Raw genomic sequence first — 16,934 nt, forward strand, 5'->3', positions numbered from 1 at the left:
GAGGGGATATTGATTATGGTTTGGTTCATTCATTCATTCCCTTTGCAGATCTAAAGAAACGTAAAAATGCATTAATTGAATTAACTAAACAGTAATTACACAAACTGGCTACATAAACAGTGCAACAATTCATTTTAAATTGCATTTCACAGTCACTATCTGTGTGTCTCTATCTCTGCAGATGCATTGTCTTGTTTTGTGTTTTGTAGTCTCAGTTGTCACTCCTGGTTTCTTAGTTACCATGGGGCCACCTGTTCTGCTCAGGTGTAATGCTAGAGTGAGTGTCAGGTAGACTAGTGAGTCTGATTAACGTCTGCTTGGAGGTCAGACTGAAGAATGTTTCAACCCTAAAGTCCGCCTTTTACGCCACATCAACCTTTAATATACTTAACTTCGCAAGAATGCCACTGAGGGCAAAGTCTCGCTCTTCTTCGGCTTCAGGAAGATTAGAAACTCAACATGTGGCCAGGTAATCTGATGTTTTTTGATGCCACTGCTGTAAACATTTCTGTCGTATGTTATTCTGTTTTAAAGTCGCATTTATTTTAATGAGTTCAATTTTTTAAGAAAACGCTGCCTTGTTTTTCTCTTGAGTCTTGTTCATAAAATGTTTGCTGTTGTCATGGTGCTTTAGTTGCCATCTGGGGCATCACCGAGTACCGAGTAATGAAGGAGGTCTGGTCACCTGGGAAATAAATAGATCCTGTGTCACTTCCACTGACAAGTTTGTGGCAAACCTGGATACCCTGAAAAGTTAATTTTAATATACTCTAAACAGGGGCCAAACAACATAAATACATCAGAGTAATGTGATAAAATAACAGTGCATACATTTAACTAAACTTACATTTGAAATCCTCCAGCATCCTCTCTGAACTCGCCGGCACAAAGGAGAAGACGAATAACACTTCTGGGCCAGGATGTCAGAGTGATAAAGCAGATGATTTCTCAGAACCAAGAAGAGTGGGTGTCAGCGAGGACAAAAAAGAGCAGCCTGAATGGTTGGTGAGGGAGCTGCTAAAACAGAACAGGAGAAGGCACTCAGTCACACTTGGAGATAAGGCTCGAGTCATGAGACGACAACACCTCAGTATTGATTCAGCTGACAGCCTCAAGGTACATTTTTTTAAAATATTCATTCAAATGTGAAATAATTTGAACAGAGAGTCTCAGTGATTTGTTGCTATTATATATTATTACCTCTTCACATATCAGCCTACTATTCTAGATTTGCTAATAGTGCCTGAAGATGGCACCAGAGTGCTACAGCGTTAAATTCGCCACTATATGGACCCTTTCCAAAGTGCTTGTACTCAGCTACAGCTGAGTATACATCACCAGTCACAGAATGCATGTGAGGTAACGCCAAAAGTGTCATTTTAAATCAAGCTGATGATCAATTTACTAGCAGCCTGACAGCGCGTCGGGCTGGACAATCTATCGCAGAGCCCAGGGATGGCCATGTTTCAGGCCAAAGTAAAACAAACACAGTTGCTGCTGAGCTAACTACTTAAAAGGTCCCCAGCAGATTTCAAATTGAAGCTCTCAAGCTGACAGCAATGATGGAATGATGTAGGAGGCTGGTGCAAATGCACCGGCTCAAGTTTGTGGCTTTTACTTGGCGATGTCAGTCACACTCCTGCTTAATGTAATGAGCAATGTGCCATAACAGATTAGGCAGAACCGACTCAGGAGTTCAAAGTTATGCATCTCTAATAAAGGGATTTGGAAAGCAGGCCAAGTCCCGCGAACACTTTCAGTACTTCAATCACTTTGACTGATTAAACAATTATCTCCCCAATCCAGGAGATACCGTGGGGAAACCTTAACTCTGGTTACATCCTCGAGGAATTAGGCTGTTTATCCCTGTTATTTATTAATGATGGATCAAAGAGCTTCATGGATCAAGGACCAGTTGCTAGGAAACCGTGGAAAAATTGAAGGCAGGCCATTAACACAGAGAGCATGACCTGTCATGTGACCTTGCTCGAGCACATATGCGGTGGCGTTTGGGATGGCCATAACAGATGGTCATTAATACTCCGAGGTAGAGCTAATCATGTGTGTTGATAATGATACAACAACACTGTTATTATATCTCCTCTCTAACCTTGATTTGTATTTTTAGCACTCAGACTTTAGGAACTGCCTGGTGAGTGGATTTGAGTGGAGTGGGAAAAAAAACAGAATTGGAAGGAGCATTTTTACGGCTTTGCTTTTATTAGATGTAATTGCTCGTTTTTATTGTGCGCTGTGCTGACTTATTATAATATTTACAATCATTTCCCCCTCCCCAATAAGATTGATGAGACGATATCACTGGAGAACCTCCAGAAACTGAAACTAGCTTTTGAGGTACTGTGTGAAATGCATATCTTTTTTAAACAAACCAAAACACAGTGGCTGGTCTGGTTATTCATGTCTCAGATATGACTGTATTTCTCTTTATAAAGGAATTTGAAACGCGTGGCTTGCGATGCATTGATGTGAAGAGTTTTGTACGTATAGTGAAGAAGAGTTTGGATTTGCCTAACACGGTGAGACGGCGTCGCATTTCTCTTCATATCTCTGCACCACACTTTTTTTTTTCCAATTAAGAACAAGTCTTTGAAATTACCAGATCACATTGTAAAAAAAAAAAGAAGTCATTATTCATTTTCTTTTCTTTTATTTGAGTTTTACAGAGCAACGCACAGATTCAAGGGTTGTTTAAGAAGATTGATTATTCAGGCCAAGAAAGGATTTCATGGGTGAGATGAAATTCTGATCTGTTTCTTATGGAGCATACTGCCCTTTTGGTCACTGTGAGGGGAATTGCCTCACTTCCCATACTTTCTCATTCATGCTAACGCCAGGGATCTGCGGGAAAAAAAAGGTTCAGTCACAATTTGTGGAGCAGGGGTGATTGAACTAACCTGAACACAGTAATTTGAGCTATTTCAGCCTTCCTGGGGCCAAGTTGACTGTATGATAAAGCATTTATCTTGTGCTGACTCGAATAGCTTGCATTGGCAGACTTAATTTTATAGTACATTTGTCTCTCCAGCTCATTTTTTACAGATTGTATGGTTTATAAGGCTAAGAAATTAGAAATCTCATTGTTTGTTTCGATATATCTGATTTCCACTGATTTCTAATGCACAGTACTGTGATGCAGGGTGAGTTCTGCACACACATGCTGCAGGAGTATAAAGAGAGGGAGGAAACTGCAAGGCGCCACAAGCAGGTGGCCTTCACTGTGCCAGCCACTACGAACAATTTCGGTCATGGCATTCCTATCGTAAACATCCGCTCCAGCCACGATGGCACTGTCATAACGGTGCGAGAAGACGGGTTTGTTTGCCACTGGAGTCCTGAACTTCAGCCCCAGAGGACCAAGCTCATGTTTGTATGTTTTAATCTGTATTTGCACCCACAGAGGTGTTAGGATTCTGTAGGTTTCTTATTGTCAGCACATAATGAAAAAACTAAAACCAACACTTTGTGATACTGTCTCATTTCCTCCTGCCGAAGACACATATCTTCAAAAATTGGATCGCAAATATATAGTTTAAAAAGTAATTTCCTGAAAGAGGTTGCAAGTATGGGTTAGTGCCTTTGTTGAGGAGCATTTTTGGTGTTTTGGTGTTTCTTCTGCAGGAGGATAATATACAGTTTATGTGAATGATTCAAAATAAAATCACAACATGTGTGTTTATAATTATTTTAAAGGAACAATAAGAAAAATACAAAACCTTCCATGTCACCACAGTATAGACACAGCAACTATAATGTTTTCGTCAGCCACACCAAGCCCAGTCGAATTAGCACACTGAGCTTCAGTAGTTTTTATAGCAGGTTAAAAAAAACAACACATCTGGCAAGATGTGTTGTTTTTTTTTACATATGATTGTGTTCACTTGCACAGAATGAAGGACCCGCGAACAGAAAGTCCAAGTGGGCAAGCGATTTTACTCTGATGACAGAGTACAACAAGCTGATGATCGGAACAGGGTAATAAGAAATGGTGAAATATAAAAGATTGAAGCACAAATCTGTTCTACTGCAGCTCCCAGACCGATTGTTTTTATTTTTACTTTCATTGTGCACGTCTTCCTTATCTTTCAGGGACAGAGAGATCCAACTTTATGAGCTTTCCACTCTGGAGCCTTATTGTCAGATCAGTGCCCTAGACACTATACCATTGACACTAGACTACGGGTGAGCCACGAAGCTGCATGTTAACATCATCTCAGAGAAGCATCCATTAATTCTCAACGCATTAAGGCTTGTTTTTCTCCCCACAGCTCCACCGGCCATGATAAATGTTGTGTTCTGTATGGAGACACTGAAGTAGGTCCTTTGTCAAAACCTCATCCAATTACCTAACAAGAATTGCTGAGAGAGGGTCATCTTTGTGTTTCAGGGATGTGTGAGCATCATTTTAATATCGTCTGTTGGAGATACCCTCAGGTAACGTTGCTTTTCTAGACACCTCCTGCATTCCCCAATTTTCTTTACCTTGCATTATTTATAAGAGAATTAGAAGACACCATAGCAAGGTAGCGTGAATACATTATAAAAGTGCTATTAATATAATCGTACGATAAAAACTGTGGGCATGTTTTCCCAGCAATATTCTGGCTGCTTTTTGCAGTTAGTGATTAGATCTGTGATTTTCAGCAATGCCAGGTGACCAAAGAGAACTCAGCTGAGCCTGAGGGAGATATGAACCATTAACAAGCAATCAGATTTCAGCGTGCTTTTTTCTTTTTTGCTTGTTTGTTTTCCTCCCAGGTCATGTTCTTGGCTGCTCAAAAAGAAATTCATTAGTGGAAACAAAACGAGAATATTTCCTGTGAGTGAGATACATGAGTGTTTGATGATTCCCGAGCAGAAAAACAACAATTAAAAGTTGGCGCTCGCTGCAGAGTAACAGCTCTACCATAAACAACTGGCATATTAGAGTCCAAATGGCTGAAGTAGATGCATAAATTTGCAAGTAAAAAGAAATCTTGGCAACTTTTTTTTAAAGGTCCAGGTTTATTTTGGGATATTTATCCGAGCTGTGATACATATGATATCTGCAGGTTCTCTTAAAGGGGAGCTACATGTTTTTTACAACCTGGACCTTATTTCTAGCATAAAATACGGTTGTTTACTCACCCATATAACTTTTGCGTAATCTGTATTCCTTCAGGAGATATTTAGGTGCTAGTTTTTTTGCAACACGGCTGAATATCTTCTGAGGTTGTGGACGAACCATGGCAGTAGCAAATTACAGGTAAGCAAGCTGACCGTCATGGGTGGTGCGGCGCTCAGAGACGACATCATCCAGGTCAGAAGACATCATCCGGGTTTGTAGGTCAATCTACAGTCCCCGGATGATGATAACAGGTAACTCTGGACTCAACGGGGAATAGCACTAGCGTACGATAACAAAATATTGGTGAAATGAACGAGTTACGCTGCAGATAATGCGTTATTTAGAGGCTGCGTTTCGGTGCCCCAGTCACTCCCACTATATGGATATACACTGATCTAATTATCTCCCGAAGGAATACGAATTACACAAAAGTTATATGGGTGAGTAAATGGCCGCATTTTATGCCAGAAATAAGGTCCAGGTTGTAAAAAAAACAGTAGTTCCCCTTTAACATAATGTGATTTCCATCTTCCAAATAATGCCTAAAATATTAGCTTTGATAGGTAGGACTTCTTACTGTCTCTGACATTTAGGCCTAAATCGGTTCTCGAATTATTTTGCATGAAGATTGTTAGCTCTGCATTCATTCATTCATCTTCTGTAACTGCTTGTCCTGTGAAGGGTCACGAGGGGTGGGGCTGGAGCCTGTCCCAGCTGCCATCAGGCAAGAGGCTGGGTACACCCTGGACAGGTCGCCAGTCTATCAGCAGGGCTGCTAAGAGAACTTATTTTTCTGGATGTATTTTATCTGTGAATTCCAGGAGTTGCTTTGATTTAAAACAATCACAAACGTGTCTAATTTTAATCATTCCTGAGTAAAAAGGCAATCTATTTGTGGTGTACATTATGTACAGTACAGTTGTTCCAGTGAGTCAGTAGTACCTAGAGCCACTGATGTGCAGCTCATTATCTTGCACTCACCTCGTAACCAACAACAACCACAGTTTTTTTTTTTCTTTTAGATAAATATGGCATCTTTCGATGCGGATGAAAACATGTATCTGACTTTCTTGGTGTGACTTTCAAAGCAGCTCTCGCAGTTATTTTCAGGTTTTACAGAAACAGAATGTAATCTACTAAAAAAAATAAATAATAATAATTAGACCGACTGAGCACGTCTGCTTCAAACATGCGGTGGAAAATTAAAGCTTTGCTTCCTGTCAATTCCCCGCAAGTCAAACTAATTACATGTATTGTATGTTATCAGCAACAGACCTGAATGTACCTGTTTTTTTATAGGTTATGGAATAAACTACCAAAGGTTGAAAATATACCCAACGTCTCAATTGACAATGCAGTGCTTTCTCCGAATGTGACATTTGTCAGATGGAAGGTTCATCACGACTGGGTGACACAGGTGACAAGTTTTCCTTTCCGCCTTTACGCACTCTTGCCTTACAAGGAAATATATTTAAATTCAGTCGAGTCACAAGTGATAATACCTGCAGAAGTATGGTTCAGTGGAGTGACATTTTTATTTGTGTCGGAAACTGACGATGCTGAATCTCTTCTCTCTAAATTTAGGCAAAGTATTTTCACAGTTATCAAGCTGTCGTCTCCTCATCGAATGAAGACTCTTCGTCTCTTGTTGTAGGTAATTTCTCTATGACGCCTTGCATATGTCCAGCACAACACATATGAAGATATGAAGACTCAAAACAAATGCTTGTCTGTTTTACGCACACATGTAAGTCAAGCAAATTATATTGTTTCCTGAAAACAGTGGTAAATAACTCCTTTCATTATACAGTGTCCAGTAATTAAACCTGGTGCTGAACATTAGGCAGCTTGGTTTGAGCTGTGAAGAATGACTCATGATGACTCATCTATCACACACTCAAGCAATCAATGGCAGCGTGATGTGTGTGTGTGCGTAATCTCCCCGTACGTGGGCATGTCCACTTGGCATCTTGGTCATTTATTGTGATAATGACTTACCCTTTGCTCCAAAGAGCCTGTTTTGATCGATGTTTGTGCACACAGCTTATTTTTTTTTTCTTTCTCAAGGATGTTCGCTGCCATTAACAGATGCTGAACAGCAACTGAATGAGATCAGAGAGGCGTGCTATGAAGGTAAAACCAAGAAGGTCCAGCTGAGCTGGACTCCGCAGGTCCGGGCTTCGGGTGATCAGTCTGTCTTCTCGGTCTACAAAGGTGTTAAGACCTTTGACCTCTGTGAGAAGCACAGTTTGCTGGTCACGGGAGGCATGGACAGACTGATACGCCTGTGGAACCCACACGTTTCTGGGTGAGGAACCGGAATTCAGTACTTTGAAATTAAAATTAACACCTCACCTTCCTCCTGATTCTGTTTTTTTTTTTTTTTTTTTTTTAGGCAACCTACCGGTGTTTTGAAAGGCCACGCCGCTCCCATCGTTTTCCTCTGCATCTCGTCAGAGGACAGTCAGATCTTCTCTGTCTCCATAGACTGCACCGTGAAGGTAATTCACGACTCACTTTTCATGTTGTGATTTTCGAATTATCCAAATAAACGCAGTTTTCCTCAACCACTGTTGGGTTTTCTCCAGCAGCGATAGAAATGGACATGTGCTTAATTACTTGGTATTAGTTCTTTTTAATGCTTTTAAGTCTAGTTTTCAGAACATTTTAGAAGGAAATATGACACTTTATTACAGCCATAGTTACATATGTCTACAGTACGTAATATCAAATGATCTTGCAACAACAGGAGCCATTCTGCATGATGAACACCTTTACTTTTCATACATGCATGTATATTATTTCCAGCACGTCTGTACTGTATAATTAAAATGTCTTCCTTTTGTATAGTTTTTAATTGTTATTTTTAAAGAAATAAACTATGTAAATTATTCTTCCATTGCCTTTGCAGATTTGGCATATTCAGGATCAGTGTTGCCTGTTCACAGCAGACCCCAAAGCGAGCCGGGTTCATGGCGATATATCTGCATGCTTCTATTCCCCTGCTATGAAATCTCTGTACATTGCAGCAGACTGCATGGCTGTGCTCTCCCTGAAGTTAAGGTTGGTTGACACGCCTTTGTGCCGTCTTCTATTTTCTGCAGAGATCTTTGCAGCGTCTTAAAATGAATCTCGCTTTCGTTCATTATGTTACGCCTTCCCACTGTCAGGCCACGGCTTCGCAGTCGTTTGACCGTTTCACATAATGAGCCCGTAATGTGCTGCGGCTACAGCGAGGAGTTTCGTCAAGTTGTCAGCTGCACTGAGGGGTCTGTGAGTAAATGAATGCTTTCATCTGAAAGTGAAGCCAGTAAATAGGTACATATTTAATGTACCACACATCAACTGCACAGTTAACGCAAGCTGTTACTGGTTTTAGGTGGTGAAAGTCTGGGATTTTGACACTGGACGTCAGGTTTTTGAGTTTGGCGGCACGCATGATCAGTCTTCCATCACATGCATGACATTTGACTCCACAGGGAGACGGTACGGTACAAGAATTACTTTCTCTTTTTATAAAATATATTTAGACACTTCTGCTTCATCACTGCACAGCATTTACTTGTGTTTGCAGACTCATCACAGGTGGACGAGATGGATGTTTAAAGATCTGGAACTTCAACAATGGTCAGTGCCTAAAGACGCTAAAAAGGGGTACGTATCTTAAATTGGCATTACTCTCTCAGAACCTAAAAAACATTTTACCCTCTTGCTGTTAAAGTCGCTCCCACTCCTTCTTGTAGATGGTGAATGTCAGGAGGTGTGCGACTGCATCTTTTTCAAAGTTCACAGGAATTCGTGAGTAACGATGTGATATTTGGCAAGTGTTCTTGGCTCAAAATAAATTTGAATCCACGCTGAGCTCGTGCAATTTATATTTGAAGCAACGTGGTGTCTGTCGGAAGAGACCGGAGGATTGACATTTACTGTGTGAGTACAAAAGAGATGACAGGATTCAAGGCATTATTTGACAGATGCATTTCAGAAATCCCTTTCCAATTATTTCTCTAGTTCCTCCATCCTTCCATCGTATTGCACCCAATTTGCATTTGTTTACATTATCATTACTGGATGAAACTCCAATCTGAAATAGCAGAATAGCACTGAAAGTTCATGCCGCATTCAGTCAGTTGTGAATCTTATTATAAAACCATACAAGTGAGAAAAAAACTCTGCACATGTTATTATTTCAGATTTTATCCTAATAGCGTGTTCCAAACATGACAAATGCATTAATACTGGCATAGAAAACATCTCCTATTTCTTTTTTCAGGACATACCAGAGGATCTTCATCATATCCTGAGGCCGAAGCCTTCGTGGCAGGATGATCTGGTGAGTATAAACAGAAAAACTCTTCTGACGATAACTTCAGTGCCAGTTCGGTGTTCCCCAACTCTGAGTTGGAATTCCACCCCGTGACATTTATTTCAGGGCTGACTAGTTGACAGCCGTAGAAACATTGCATCGTTTCGATTCGTTATTCTTTCGTTTCTAAAAAGCAGAGTGACAAAAGGACAGAGTGGGTCTTTCTGTCAGGAACTCAATGTGCGATCGAAAGCACATCTTACAAATTCACAACAAGAAGCTCTATTCTGTCTGTAATGATCATGGCAGATGCTGGGTTTTCTTTTTTACCAACAGAACATACTGTTAAATAAGATGATACAGACGCTATATTTTTATACGTTAAACCTTGACCAGCGAAGCACAGTTTGAAATGTAATAATCAGATTCTATGATTCATAAAGGGCCATTCACCAGATTTCTTTTCACTTCAGTAAATAAGCCAAACACTCCCTTAAATTCAAATTCAAAGCATCTGTATCTACACAGGTGGAAGCAGAATTATATTAACAGCACTATGGTGCATTTACTTGCTGGGTTCTGTCCACATTTTGGCTCAGTCCCTTAAATGATGCACCTAGAGAGCTGTGAAGATAAGGCTTCCCTGCTGGCTCTGTGTTCATGTTACACAGACACACAGAGGACACTGGCATTAAGAAGGTCCTATAAGAATAATATTTTTCTGACTGTCTAGAAAGCGATGAGAAAGATGTGTAACAAACCCTGATCCCTGCCCTGCTGTGCAGCATTGCCTGCAGACATCCTGCCCCTTTTTTCTTTCTTCCTCCTACCTTGTTCCATTTCTTTCAGTTTTGAGAATTTATATTTGAATATATTTTTCCTTGCACAAATGTGCAGACGGATAGAACTAATCTATCTGTTAAAATGTATAATTATTGGTGATATTTGGTTAATTTTGTTAGGCTTTCGTCTCGTAGGATACTTGTACTTGTACTTTGTGCTCCATAGAGTCTGAGCTTCTAGTGAAATATGAGTATATGTTTTTTTTATCTATAATACAAGGTATGTGCACTCCCAACACAGTGTCTTACAGGCTTGCAATTTTTTAATCGAAGGCATGTCGTATACCTGCCAACGCCACTGATATTCATTCATGACATTTTGGTGTATGTCTTCATGTGAAAGAAAAAAACTCATTCAATCTCACTACAAAACCTGCACATTACAGTATTTCCCAACGGTGCAATCAAGTAAACAGTGTCCAACATTTGCAGCTCTGCCATGTGGTGTTTTGGTACAATGGTGCCTGGAGCTGAATGTTATTGTCAGCATGTTGTCACAGGGAAAAAAAACATGTCCAGCTGGCTATGTTCACCATCTTAGTTTATTTAGTCCTAATTAGCATGAAACACAAAGTATATTCCCGTAGCTGATGGAAACACTGCAAGAAGTTGTTCATAAATCAAAGAGGCGGATAATTTAACATTTTCATCTGATCATGGCACAGGAGGAAAACTCGGCGTCATACGTGTCACCTTTGTCTGATCGACATGGGGTACGCCCTAGGCAGGTTGCCAGTCTATCACTGCTCCAATTTAAAGCCAACAACTAACCTGACTCACATGTTGCCCAGAGAAAACCCACGCAGCCTGATCTCACTTCTGCAAAGCAGCTTCCAATAAAACACGAATGACACTAAAAACACTAAACATTAAATCCGCATCACAGTTCAGGCGAAACCTCACTTCATTATAGAGTGAAATCGCAAAGTGCAGCAATTAGTTTTCCACTGAAGGTGAATTATGCTCTCAAACTGTATAATCAGTCCCCGCAAATAGCGCAGAGTAGATTACGGCGTCCATATCTGATTATACCTGTATAATGTGGTCAAGTTATCTCTGACAGCGGGACACAGTTCACTGTAAGACGAGCTGCAGGAGGGAACACCGATTCTTGCTAATGCCGTATGATCCATTAGATGAGGTGACTCTCAGATCCCTTCAGTCTCTGTCATTACGGCTGGTGGTTGCATTCACCCCCAAAGACAGCCATTAACAGAGCAGAAAGATTGCATTACACTGGCCAAGAAGAAAAGTGACCCGTTTGATTATCTACAAAGCCCCCCGCCTGAAATAGTTTTTCATTAATGGCCTGCAGGAAGAAGATCAATGGGTTGTTTTATAGTATCTATTGGTCTCCTTCCCTTCCGCCAACGTGCCTCCAGTTCACTGGGAATTTTCCTCCAGATGGTCAACGTTGTGTCGCGTCTCATTAACAATTTAAAACATGACCCAGTTCAGCTAAATATTTCACTTTGGCACGGAATATGAAAATAAGTTCAAACTGCCATCTGCCTCACCCGATTCGGTTCACGGTGTAAACAGTTTCACGTTGGCATCGTCACTACGAGCAAATCTTGTTGAGCTCGGTGAGGAATAAGCGCATAAAGACTAAGATGAATCAGCGTGAAGTGGAGAGGTCGGGGCAACGTTTGGCTCGTGTGCCTGCTCAGGGGTTTGACATCAAATGAGTTGCCAATCCACGTGTGACACGCTTGGCTAGAACACCCTGAGCAAAATCAAGACTTCAGTGGAAACTGTTAATGGTGGTTTTAAAAAAAAAAGTTTTAATCCAGATTCCTCAACGATTTAGAGATTCACTCACTCTGTGTTGTGTGCAAACTCATTTATTGTTTCTAAATTGATAACGTTGAAATGAAAATATATTATTTTCTTCAACATGATTCAGTCTTTCCTCAACATCTCATCTCAGGCTAAGCTAATTAGCCGCACATTTTTTTGTACAAGCATGTTACTGATCCTCTCATCTAACTCATCTGCAGAGAAAGTTTGCATATGGATCATATCATCAGTTTCATCCTCCTGTATTAAAAGAATTCTTCTTCTATTTCCAGTGTAAGAGATAAATGTGAAGCTTTAACTCATTTCCATTAAACTGGCTGCAGTGATCCAAAAAGTAATACACTTTTATCTTGTACAAACACAGAAAGGAATTCCTCGGAATAATAAGCCAAATTAAACTGATGTTTTTTTCTCCTTTGTTTGACGCGGCACTAACAAATGACTGCTTTCCTCTTGGCGACACTCACAGTTTGTCTCTCCTCAGAAAAATGGCCACAGGGATGACATCCTTTGTGCGGCGCAGTGTCCCCCATCGCTCCTGGCCACTGGCAGCTACGATGGAGAGATCATAGTGTGGAACATGATTTCTGGACGCATACAGTGTCGCTTTGTCTGCCCTCCTGCAGCTGAACACCAAAATGATGAAGGTGATTTTGGAGCTTTAAAGAGAAAAATCTCCCGTTTTTATAAAAATCTGCATTCGTCTCATGTTTTCCTCTCTCTCTGTCATACGCAGGACTGGACACGAGTGTTCCCAGCGTAATTTTCCTGAAAAACTCAAAGTTACAGCAATTTTCGTCGAGTACTGCTCTCTTGTCATCTGGGACCAAAGGTCATTATTATGAACGGGTCTAATTGCGGCACCTGATTGCACTTTACAATCTTCCACCATGTCTTTCCTTGCAGGGTTAATTATGTATTTTCTCTCTTTAAAGGCTCCGTCAATCTGTGGAATGTGCTCAGTGGAGGAAAGTTTGTGAGCAGCTTCAAAGCAGTGAGAAACTTTAAAAACTTCTCGCTTTACCTTTTGGCTATCAAGGAATATTATTTTTTTCTTTCTCTCATGTCTGAAATTGCTGAATAAAGAATAAGATAATTTATAGTGCAGTGTTTCTTTGCTTAGCTCTGGTTTTTAGGGAACTAGCAGATGCCTTCCTTGCTGCTACATAATGCAAAGCAGGGACATTTTCTTTCTGGAGTGTGGGTGAACATGGGGGCATGTTATAATCCTCCCAAACGCTTAAATTACAATACTCATAAAGACAGTGGAAATAATCTTGTAAATGTTCAAACACTTTCATTTCACTCTACGCTTCACGCACTTTTATTTCTTTGTGATTAGTTGGTTTACTGCATTGCACATTTTGTATTATATTGCTGTATATATTAGATTATTTAGAGAGGGCAGCTATCTAGTGGAATATATTAGGTCTTTCTGCATGGAAAATAACACTTAGTCACCACAGGGGAGATAACTGTCTGTCTCTGTTTGATTTTATCCATTGTATCAGTACAACAGAGCCATTTCCGCCTAATGAATATGGTCGGTGGCATGTCTGTGTAAAAGTATTCATTATAGATCTAATCCTCTTTTTTTGCATTTTCAGTCTAAATTCAAAGAAAAGATAACGAAGCTGGCTAAATCAGACGGGGACATGCGGTTGTACGCTGCTGACAGAATTGGTTACATCTATGTTTACAACATGGAGAAGTTCGCCCCTGAGCAAAAATCACCAAGAGGTTAGTTTCATTTACTTTTACATTTGATCGCACAGCGCAACACCGATGAGGCGTAACATTATGACCACTGACAGGAGAAGTGAATAACACTGACCATCTTGTGACAATACAATGTTCTTCTGGGAAACTTTTGGACCTGGCTTTCGTGTGGATGTGACTTAGACATGTACCACGCACCTAGACCAGACCAGGCACCCTCACCCCATAGCAATGACACTCCTTGACGGCAGCAGCCATCCCCAACAGGATGCAGCCTGACACAGACACACACACAAAAACGCTTTAGGAACAACTCAAACCTGTTGACCAGGCCTCTAAATTCACTCAAACTGATCAAGTATCTATGGGATGATCCACAGAGGCCCCTCCCCTCAACCCATAGGACCCAAAGGCCCCCACTAACAACATCCTGTTGCCAGACACCACAGGACACCCTCAGAAGTTCCCATGGCCATTGTCTGATAAGTCACAACTGTTTTGGAGGCACAAGGGAGACCTACACAATATTAGGAAAGTGGTCATAATGTTATGCCTGATCTGATATATATATATATAAAAAAACAGCTGTACTGTTTATTAGAACATTTTCCAACATTTTTTTCTTTTTTTTTTTAACATTAATTCAGCTGAAAACTTCTGGCGTGCCCACACCAGCACAGTTACTGGGTATGTAAAATACACAATCCTCTTCATCGTTGTCAGACACAACTTCATCTCATCAATTTAACAATCACCAGAATTTAGATTTGCTGTGTGCTTAGCGTATAGTTATTTATCCCTAGTGGATCCAATACTTTTTCAGTGTGAGGTGTCAGAAACAGTACAGCTTGCTCCCACTGCAGTAGACAGACAAAGTGTAGAGGAGACTGTGTTTGGGAAGGTCTTCAGCAGACGATCCGTATAGGTGAGATGCCGCCCGGGGTGCATCTGCCATCACACGTACCAACAGAGTGGATGATTTAGAGCGTTCTGACAGGAATGCCTTCTCCCATTTCATCCCGTGTCTCTTTGTTGTGGTCCAGCCTGCAGATTGTTGACAGTGATCAAGTGGTGCTCACTTCATCCGCCGACTGCACCGTGCGCCTGTGGAGTGCGCGGGGAGAATTCATAGGTGGGTGTCATTCGGCATACGTCACCTGCCCTTGTTCCAGACTCTACTGATGATTTATTCATTCAAACAACATTAATGTTAATCAATTCTGTGTGACTGACGCGACTGGGCTGACCCACTAGGTGGCTCTTGGGTAAAAGTGAGCTGTAGCTGTCAGCTTCAAGTAGCCATCAAGAGTAGTTTGTGCTGCGAAATGCATGGCAGATCAATTATATTGTGTCTAGAGATGCAGTAAACCAAGGACTCACACTCACTACCTGACCCTACCTGACCTGTGAGTCATTTAGAAATATCAAACAAATGTATGTTTAAACAAACCAGCTGAGAAAGCGTGAACCAAGGGTGATTAGGAGCTGGAGCCTGAAAACATATCTTATATTTTTTATATGAGTTTAGTTACATTTGGACAAAGCTAGTCTGACTGACTCTTTTCAGTGTTTCTCCAAATGCACCCAACAGCATGACGTAATCCCACACTGATCCATCTGCCTCTTAATAACAACTTCATAGCTTCTAAGATAACTAGGCAGATAGCAGATGTATCTACATTTTTATATATGAAGATTTCTAATCCATCTTATTTCAAATCGACGATCTTTAGTTTTGCCTACTGACAGAAAATACTCTTTAAAGCAAACTGATTCATATAAAATGTGGATATAAAGGTTTAATTTTTCCCTGGGACTGTAGGAGGTGTGCAGCACAGTAGGGCACTGCTGCAGAGAAGTGATTTCAAATGGATTCAGACAATGTGACATTTTAAGAAGCCGCAGTTTTGACTGAGTCACATTCGTTCAGCGCCACGCCGCGCAGTCTGGCAAGATATTAAAATCGAGAGTTTTGATCTGAATCCACAGGGACCTTTGGGCAGCCCGAGAGCTGGAGCGTCCACATATCCTCGTCCTGGATGCATCCCGGTGTCCCCTTTGAAGTTCTGATTGATCCTCTGAGCACGCCGGATCACGAAGTTCTTGCCGTGAAAACACATCTTTCTGAAGTCGTCAATGCTGACAAGTCTGAGGCTGATGGAGGGGAACTAAAGGTGAGCCGCATTATTTCACAGATGATTATCCGAACTGTGTGTTCCTCCGTCTGCCTATTCACCCTCGAAATGTTCGACAGAACTTCCTCCAACATCCATCACTGACAGTGAGAGAGATTAAAAAGCTCACCTTACCCAGAGGAATATATATATATATATATACGAATGGGTGAGCCTGGGTCACGGTCTTACACCAGACTCACTTTAAACTGTGGTAGATTTATATTTAGAGCATCTTCTTCTGCATTTCAGACTCTATGATGAAATGGCGGGGCATGCTAACAAGCTACTGAACTGCTGCACTTTGATACTGTGGAGCCACCAAGCACCAGCAAACCACCTGCCCTCTCCCTCCCCTCTGGTATTGATCCTTTCACAGCAGCTCTGAGGAACTGGAGACAACTGAAACTGTATTGACCAACACTGGGAAACTGGGTCACTGCAATATTTGATTCTATAAAGACAGAGCTATGCAAAATAAATAAATAAATAAACAAATGAATTAAATAATGGCAAGATTTACAACTCTGTGTAATATACGTACGCAACAGACCTTTTCAGCAAAATTAATATGTTACACTTGCTGAACTGACTTAATGAAACCAGAAGACACTGAGTAACTGGTTGCTCTGCAACTGACAAAAAGCAGTAAATGGTTTACACTTAATTAGCTGTGATGACTTACAGTATATGACAATAATGACGTTAGAGTGTGAAGAAGAGCATGTTTATAAGAGAAATGCTCAAATAAACCAATTTACTGAGGGATTTCCTACAAAATAAATCAACATGGAATGAATTTAAAATTAAATATACATTAAATAGGATTAGTTAGCACTGATGCCTCACAGCAAGAAGGTTCTGGGTTCGAATCCAAGCCGACTGGAGTTTGCATGTTCCCCATGTGTCTGTGTGGGTTCTCTCCAGGTACTCCAGCTTCCTCCCACCGTCCAAAGACATGCTTGTTA

At 40.9% G+C, this 16,934-nt stretch overlaps 1 protein-coding gene across 1 annotated transcript; it reads left to right on the plus strand.

The window, feature by feature from the left end:
• The first annotated feature begins 1 nt into the window (after position 1).
• Positions 2-16,114, plus strand: wdr95 (WD40 repeat domain 95). Its single transcript, XM_084558229.1, has 28 exons — positions 2-472; positions 864-1,116; positions 2,302-2,355; positions 2,454-2,537; positions 2,685-2,750; positions 3,158-3,388; positions 3,908-3,993; positions 4,108-4,200; positions 4,287-4,332; positions 4,406-4,452; positions 6,425-6,542; positions 6,710-6,779; positions 7,193-7,433; positions 7,521-7,626; positions 8,037-8,188; positions 8,296-8,398; positions 8,505-8,611; positions 8,700-8,779; positions 8,869-8,923; positions 9,010-9,055; positions 9,399-9,458; positions 12,558-12,720; positions 12,810-12,905; positions 13,009-13,067; positions 13,681-13,813; positions 14,440-14,479; positions 14,836-14,924; positions 15,782-16,114. Exons 1-28 carry the CDS (start codon positions 402-404, stop codon positions 16,069-16,071), a joined length of 3,039 nt encoding a protein of 1,012 aa, XP_084414355.1. The 5' UTR covers positions 2-401; the 3' UTR covers positions 16,072-16,114.
• The last annotated feature ends 820 nt before the right edge of the window (positions 16,115-16,934 follow it).

The sequence above is a fragment of the Chelon labrosus genome (assembly GCF_963514085.1).
Source record: "Chelon labrosus genome assembly, chromosome: 13".
NCBI classification, from domain to species: domain Eukaryota; kingdom Metazoa; phylum Chordata; class Actinopteri; order Mugiliformes; family Mugilidae; genus Chelon; species Chelon labrosus.

What these genes read in the sequence shown, in the direction of transcription:
- wdr95 (XM_084558229.1), top strand. Translation starts at nt 402, where the DNA reads ATGCCACTGAGGGCAAAGTCTCGCTCTTCTTCGGCTTCAGGAAGATTA. An exon ending in ATCACGACTGGGTGACACAG is followed by an intron (nt 6,543 to 6,709) that starts GTGACAAGTTTT and finishes CTCTAAATTTAG; the next exon opens with GCAAAGTATTTTCACAGTTA. An exon ending in CCTAAAGACGCTAAAAAGGG is followed by an intron (nt 8,780 to 8,868) that starts GTACGTATCTTA and finishes TCCTTCTTGTAG; the next exon opens with ATGGTGAATGTCAGGAGGTG.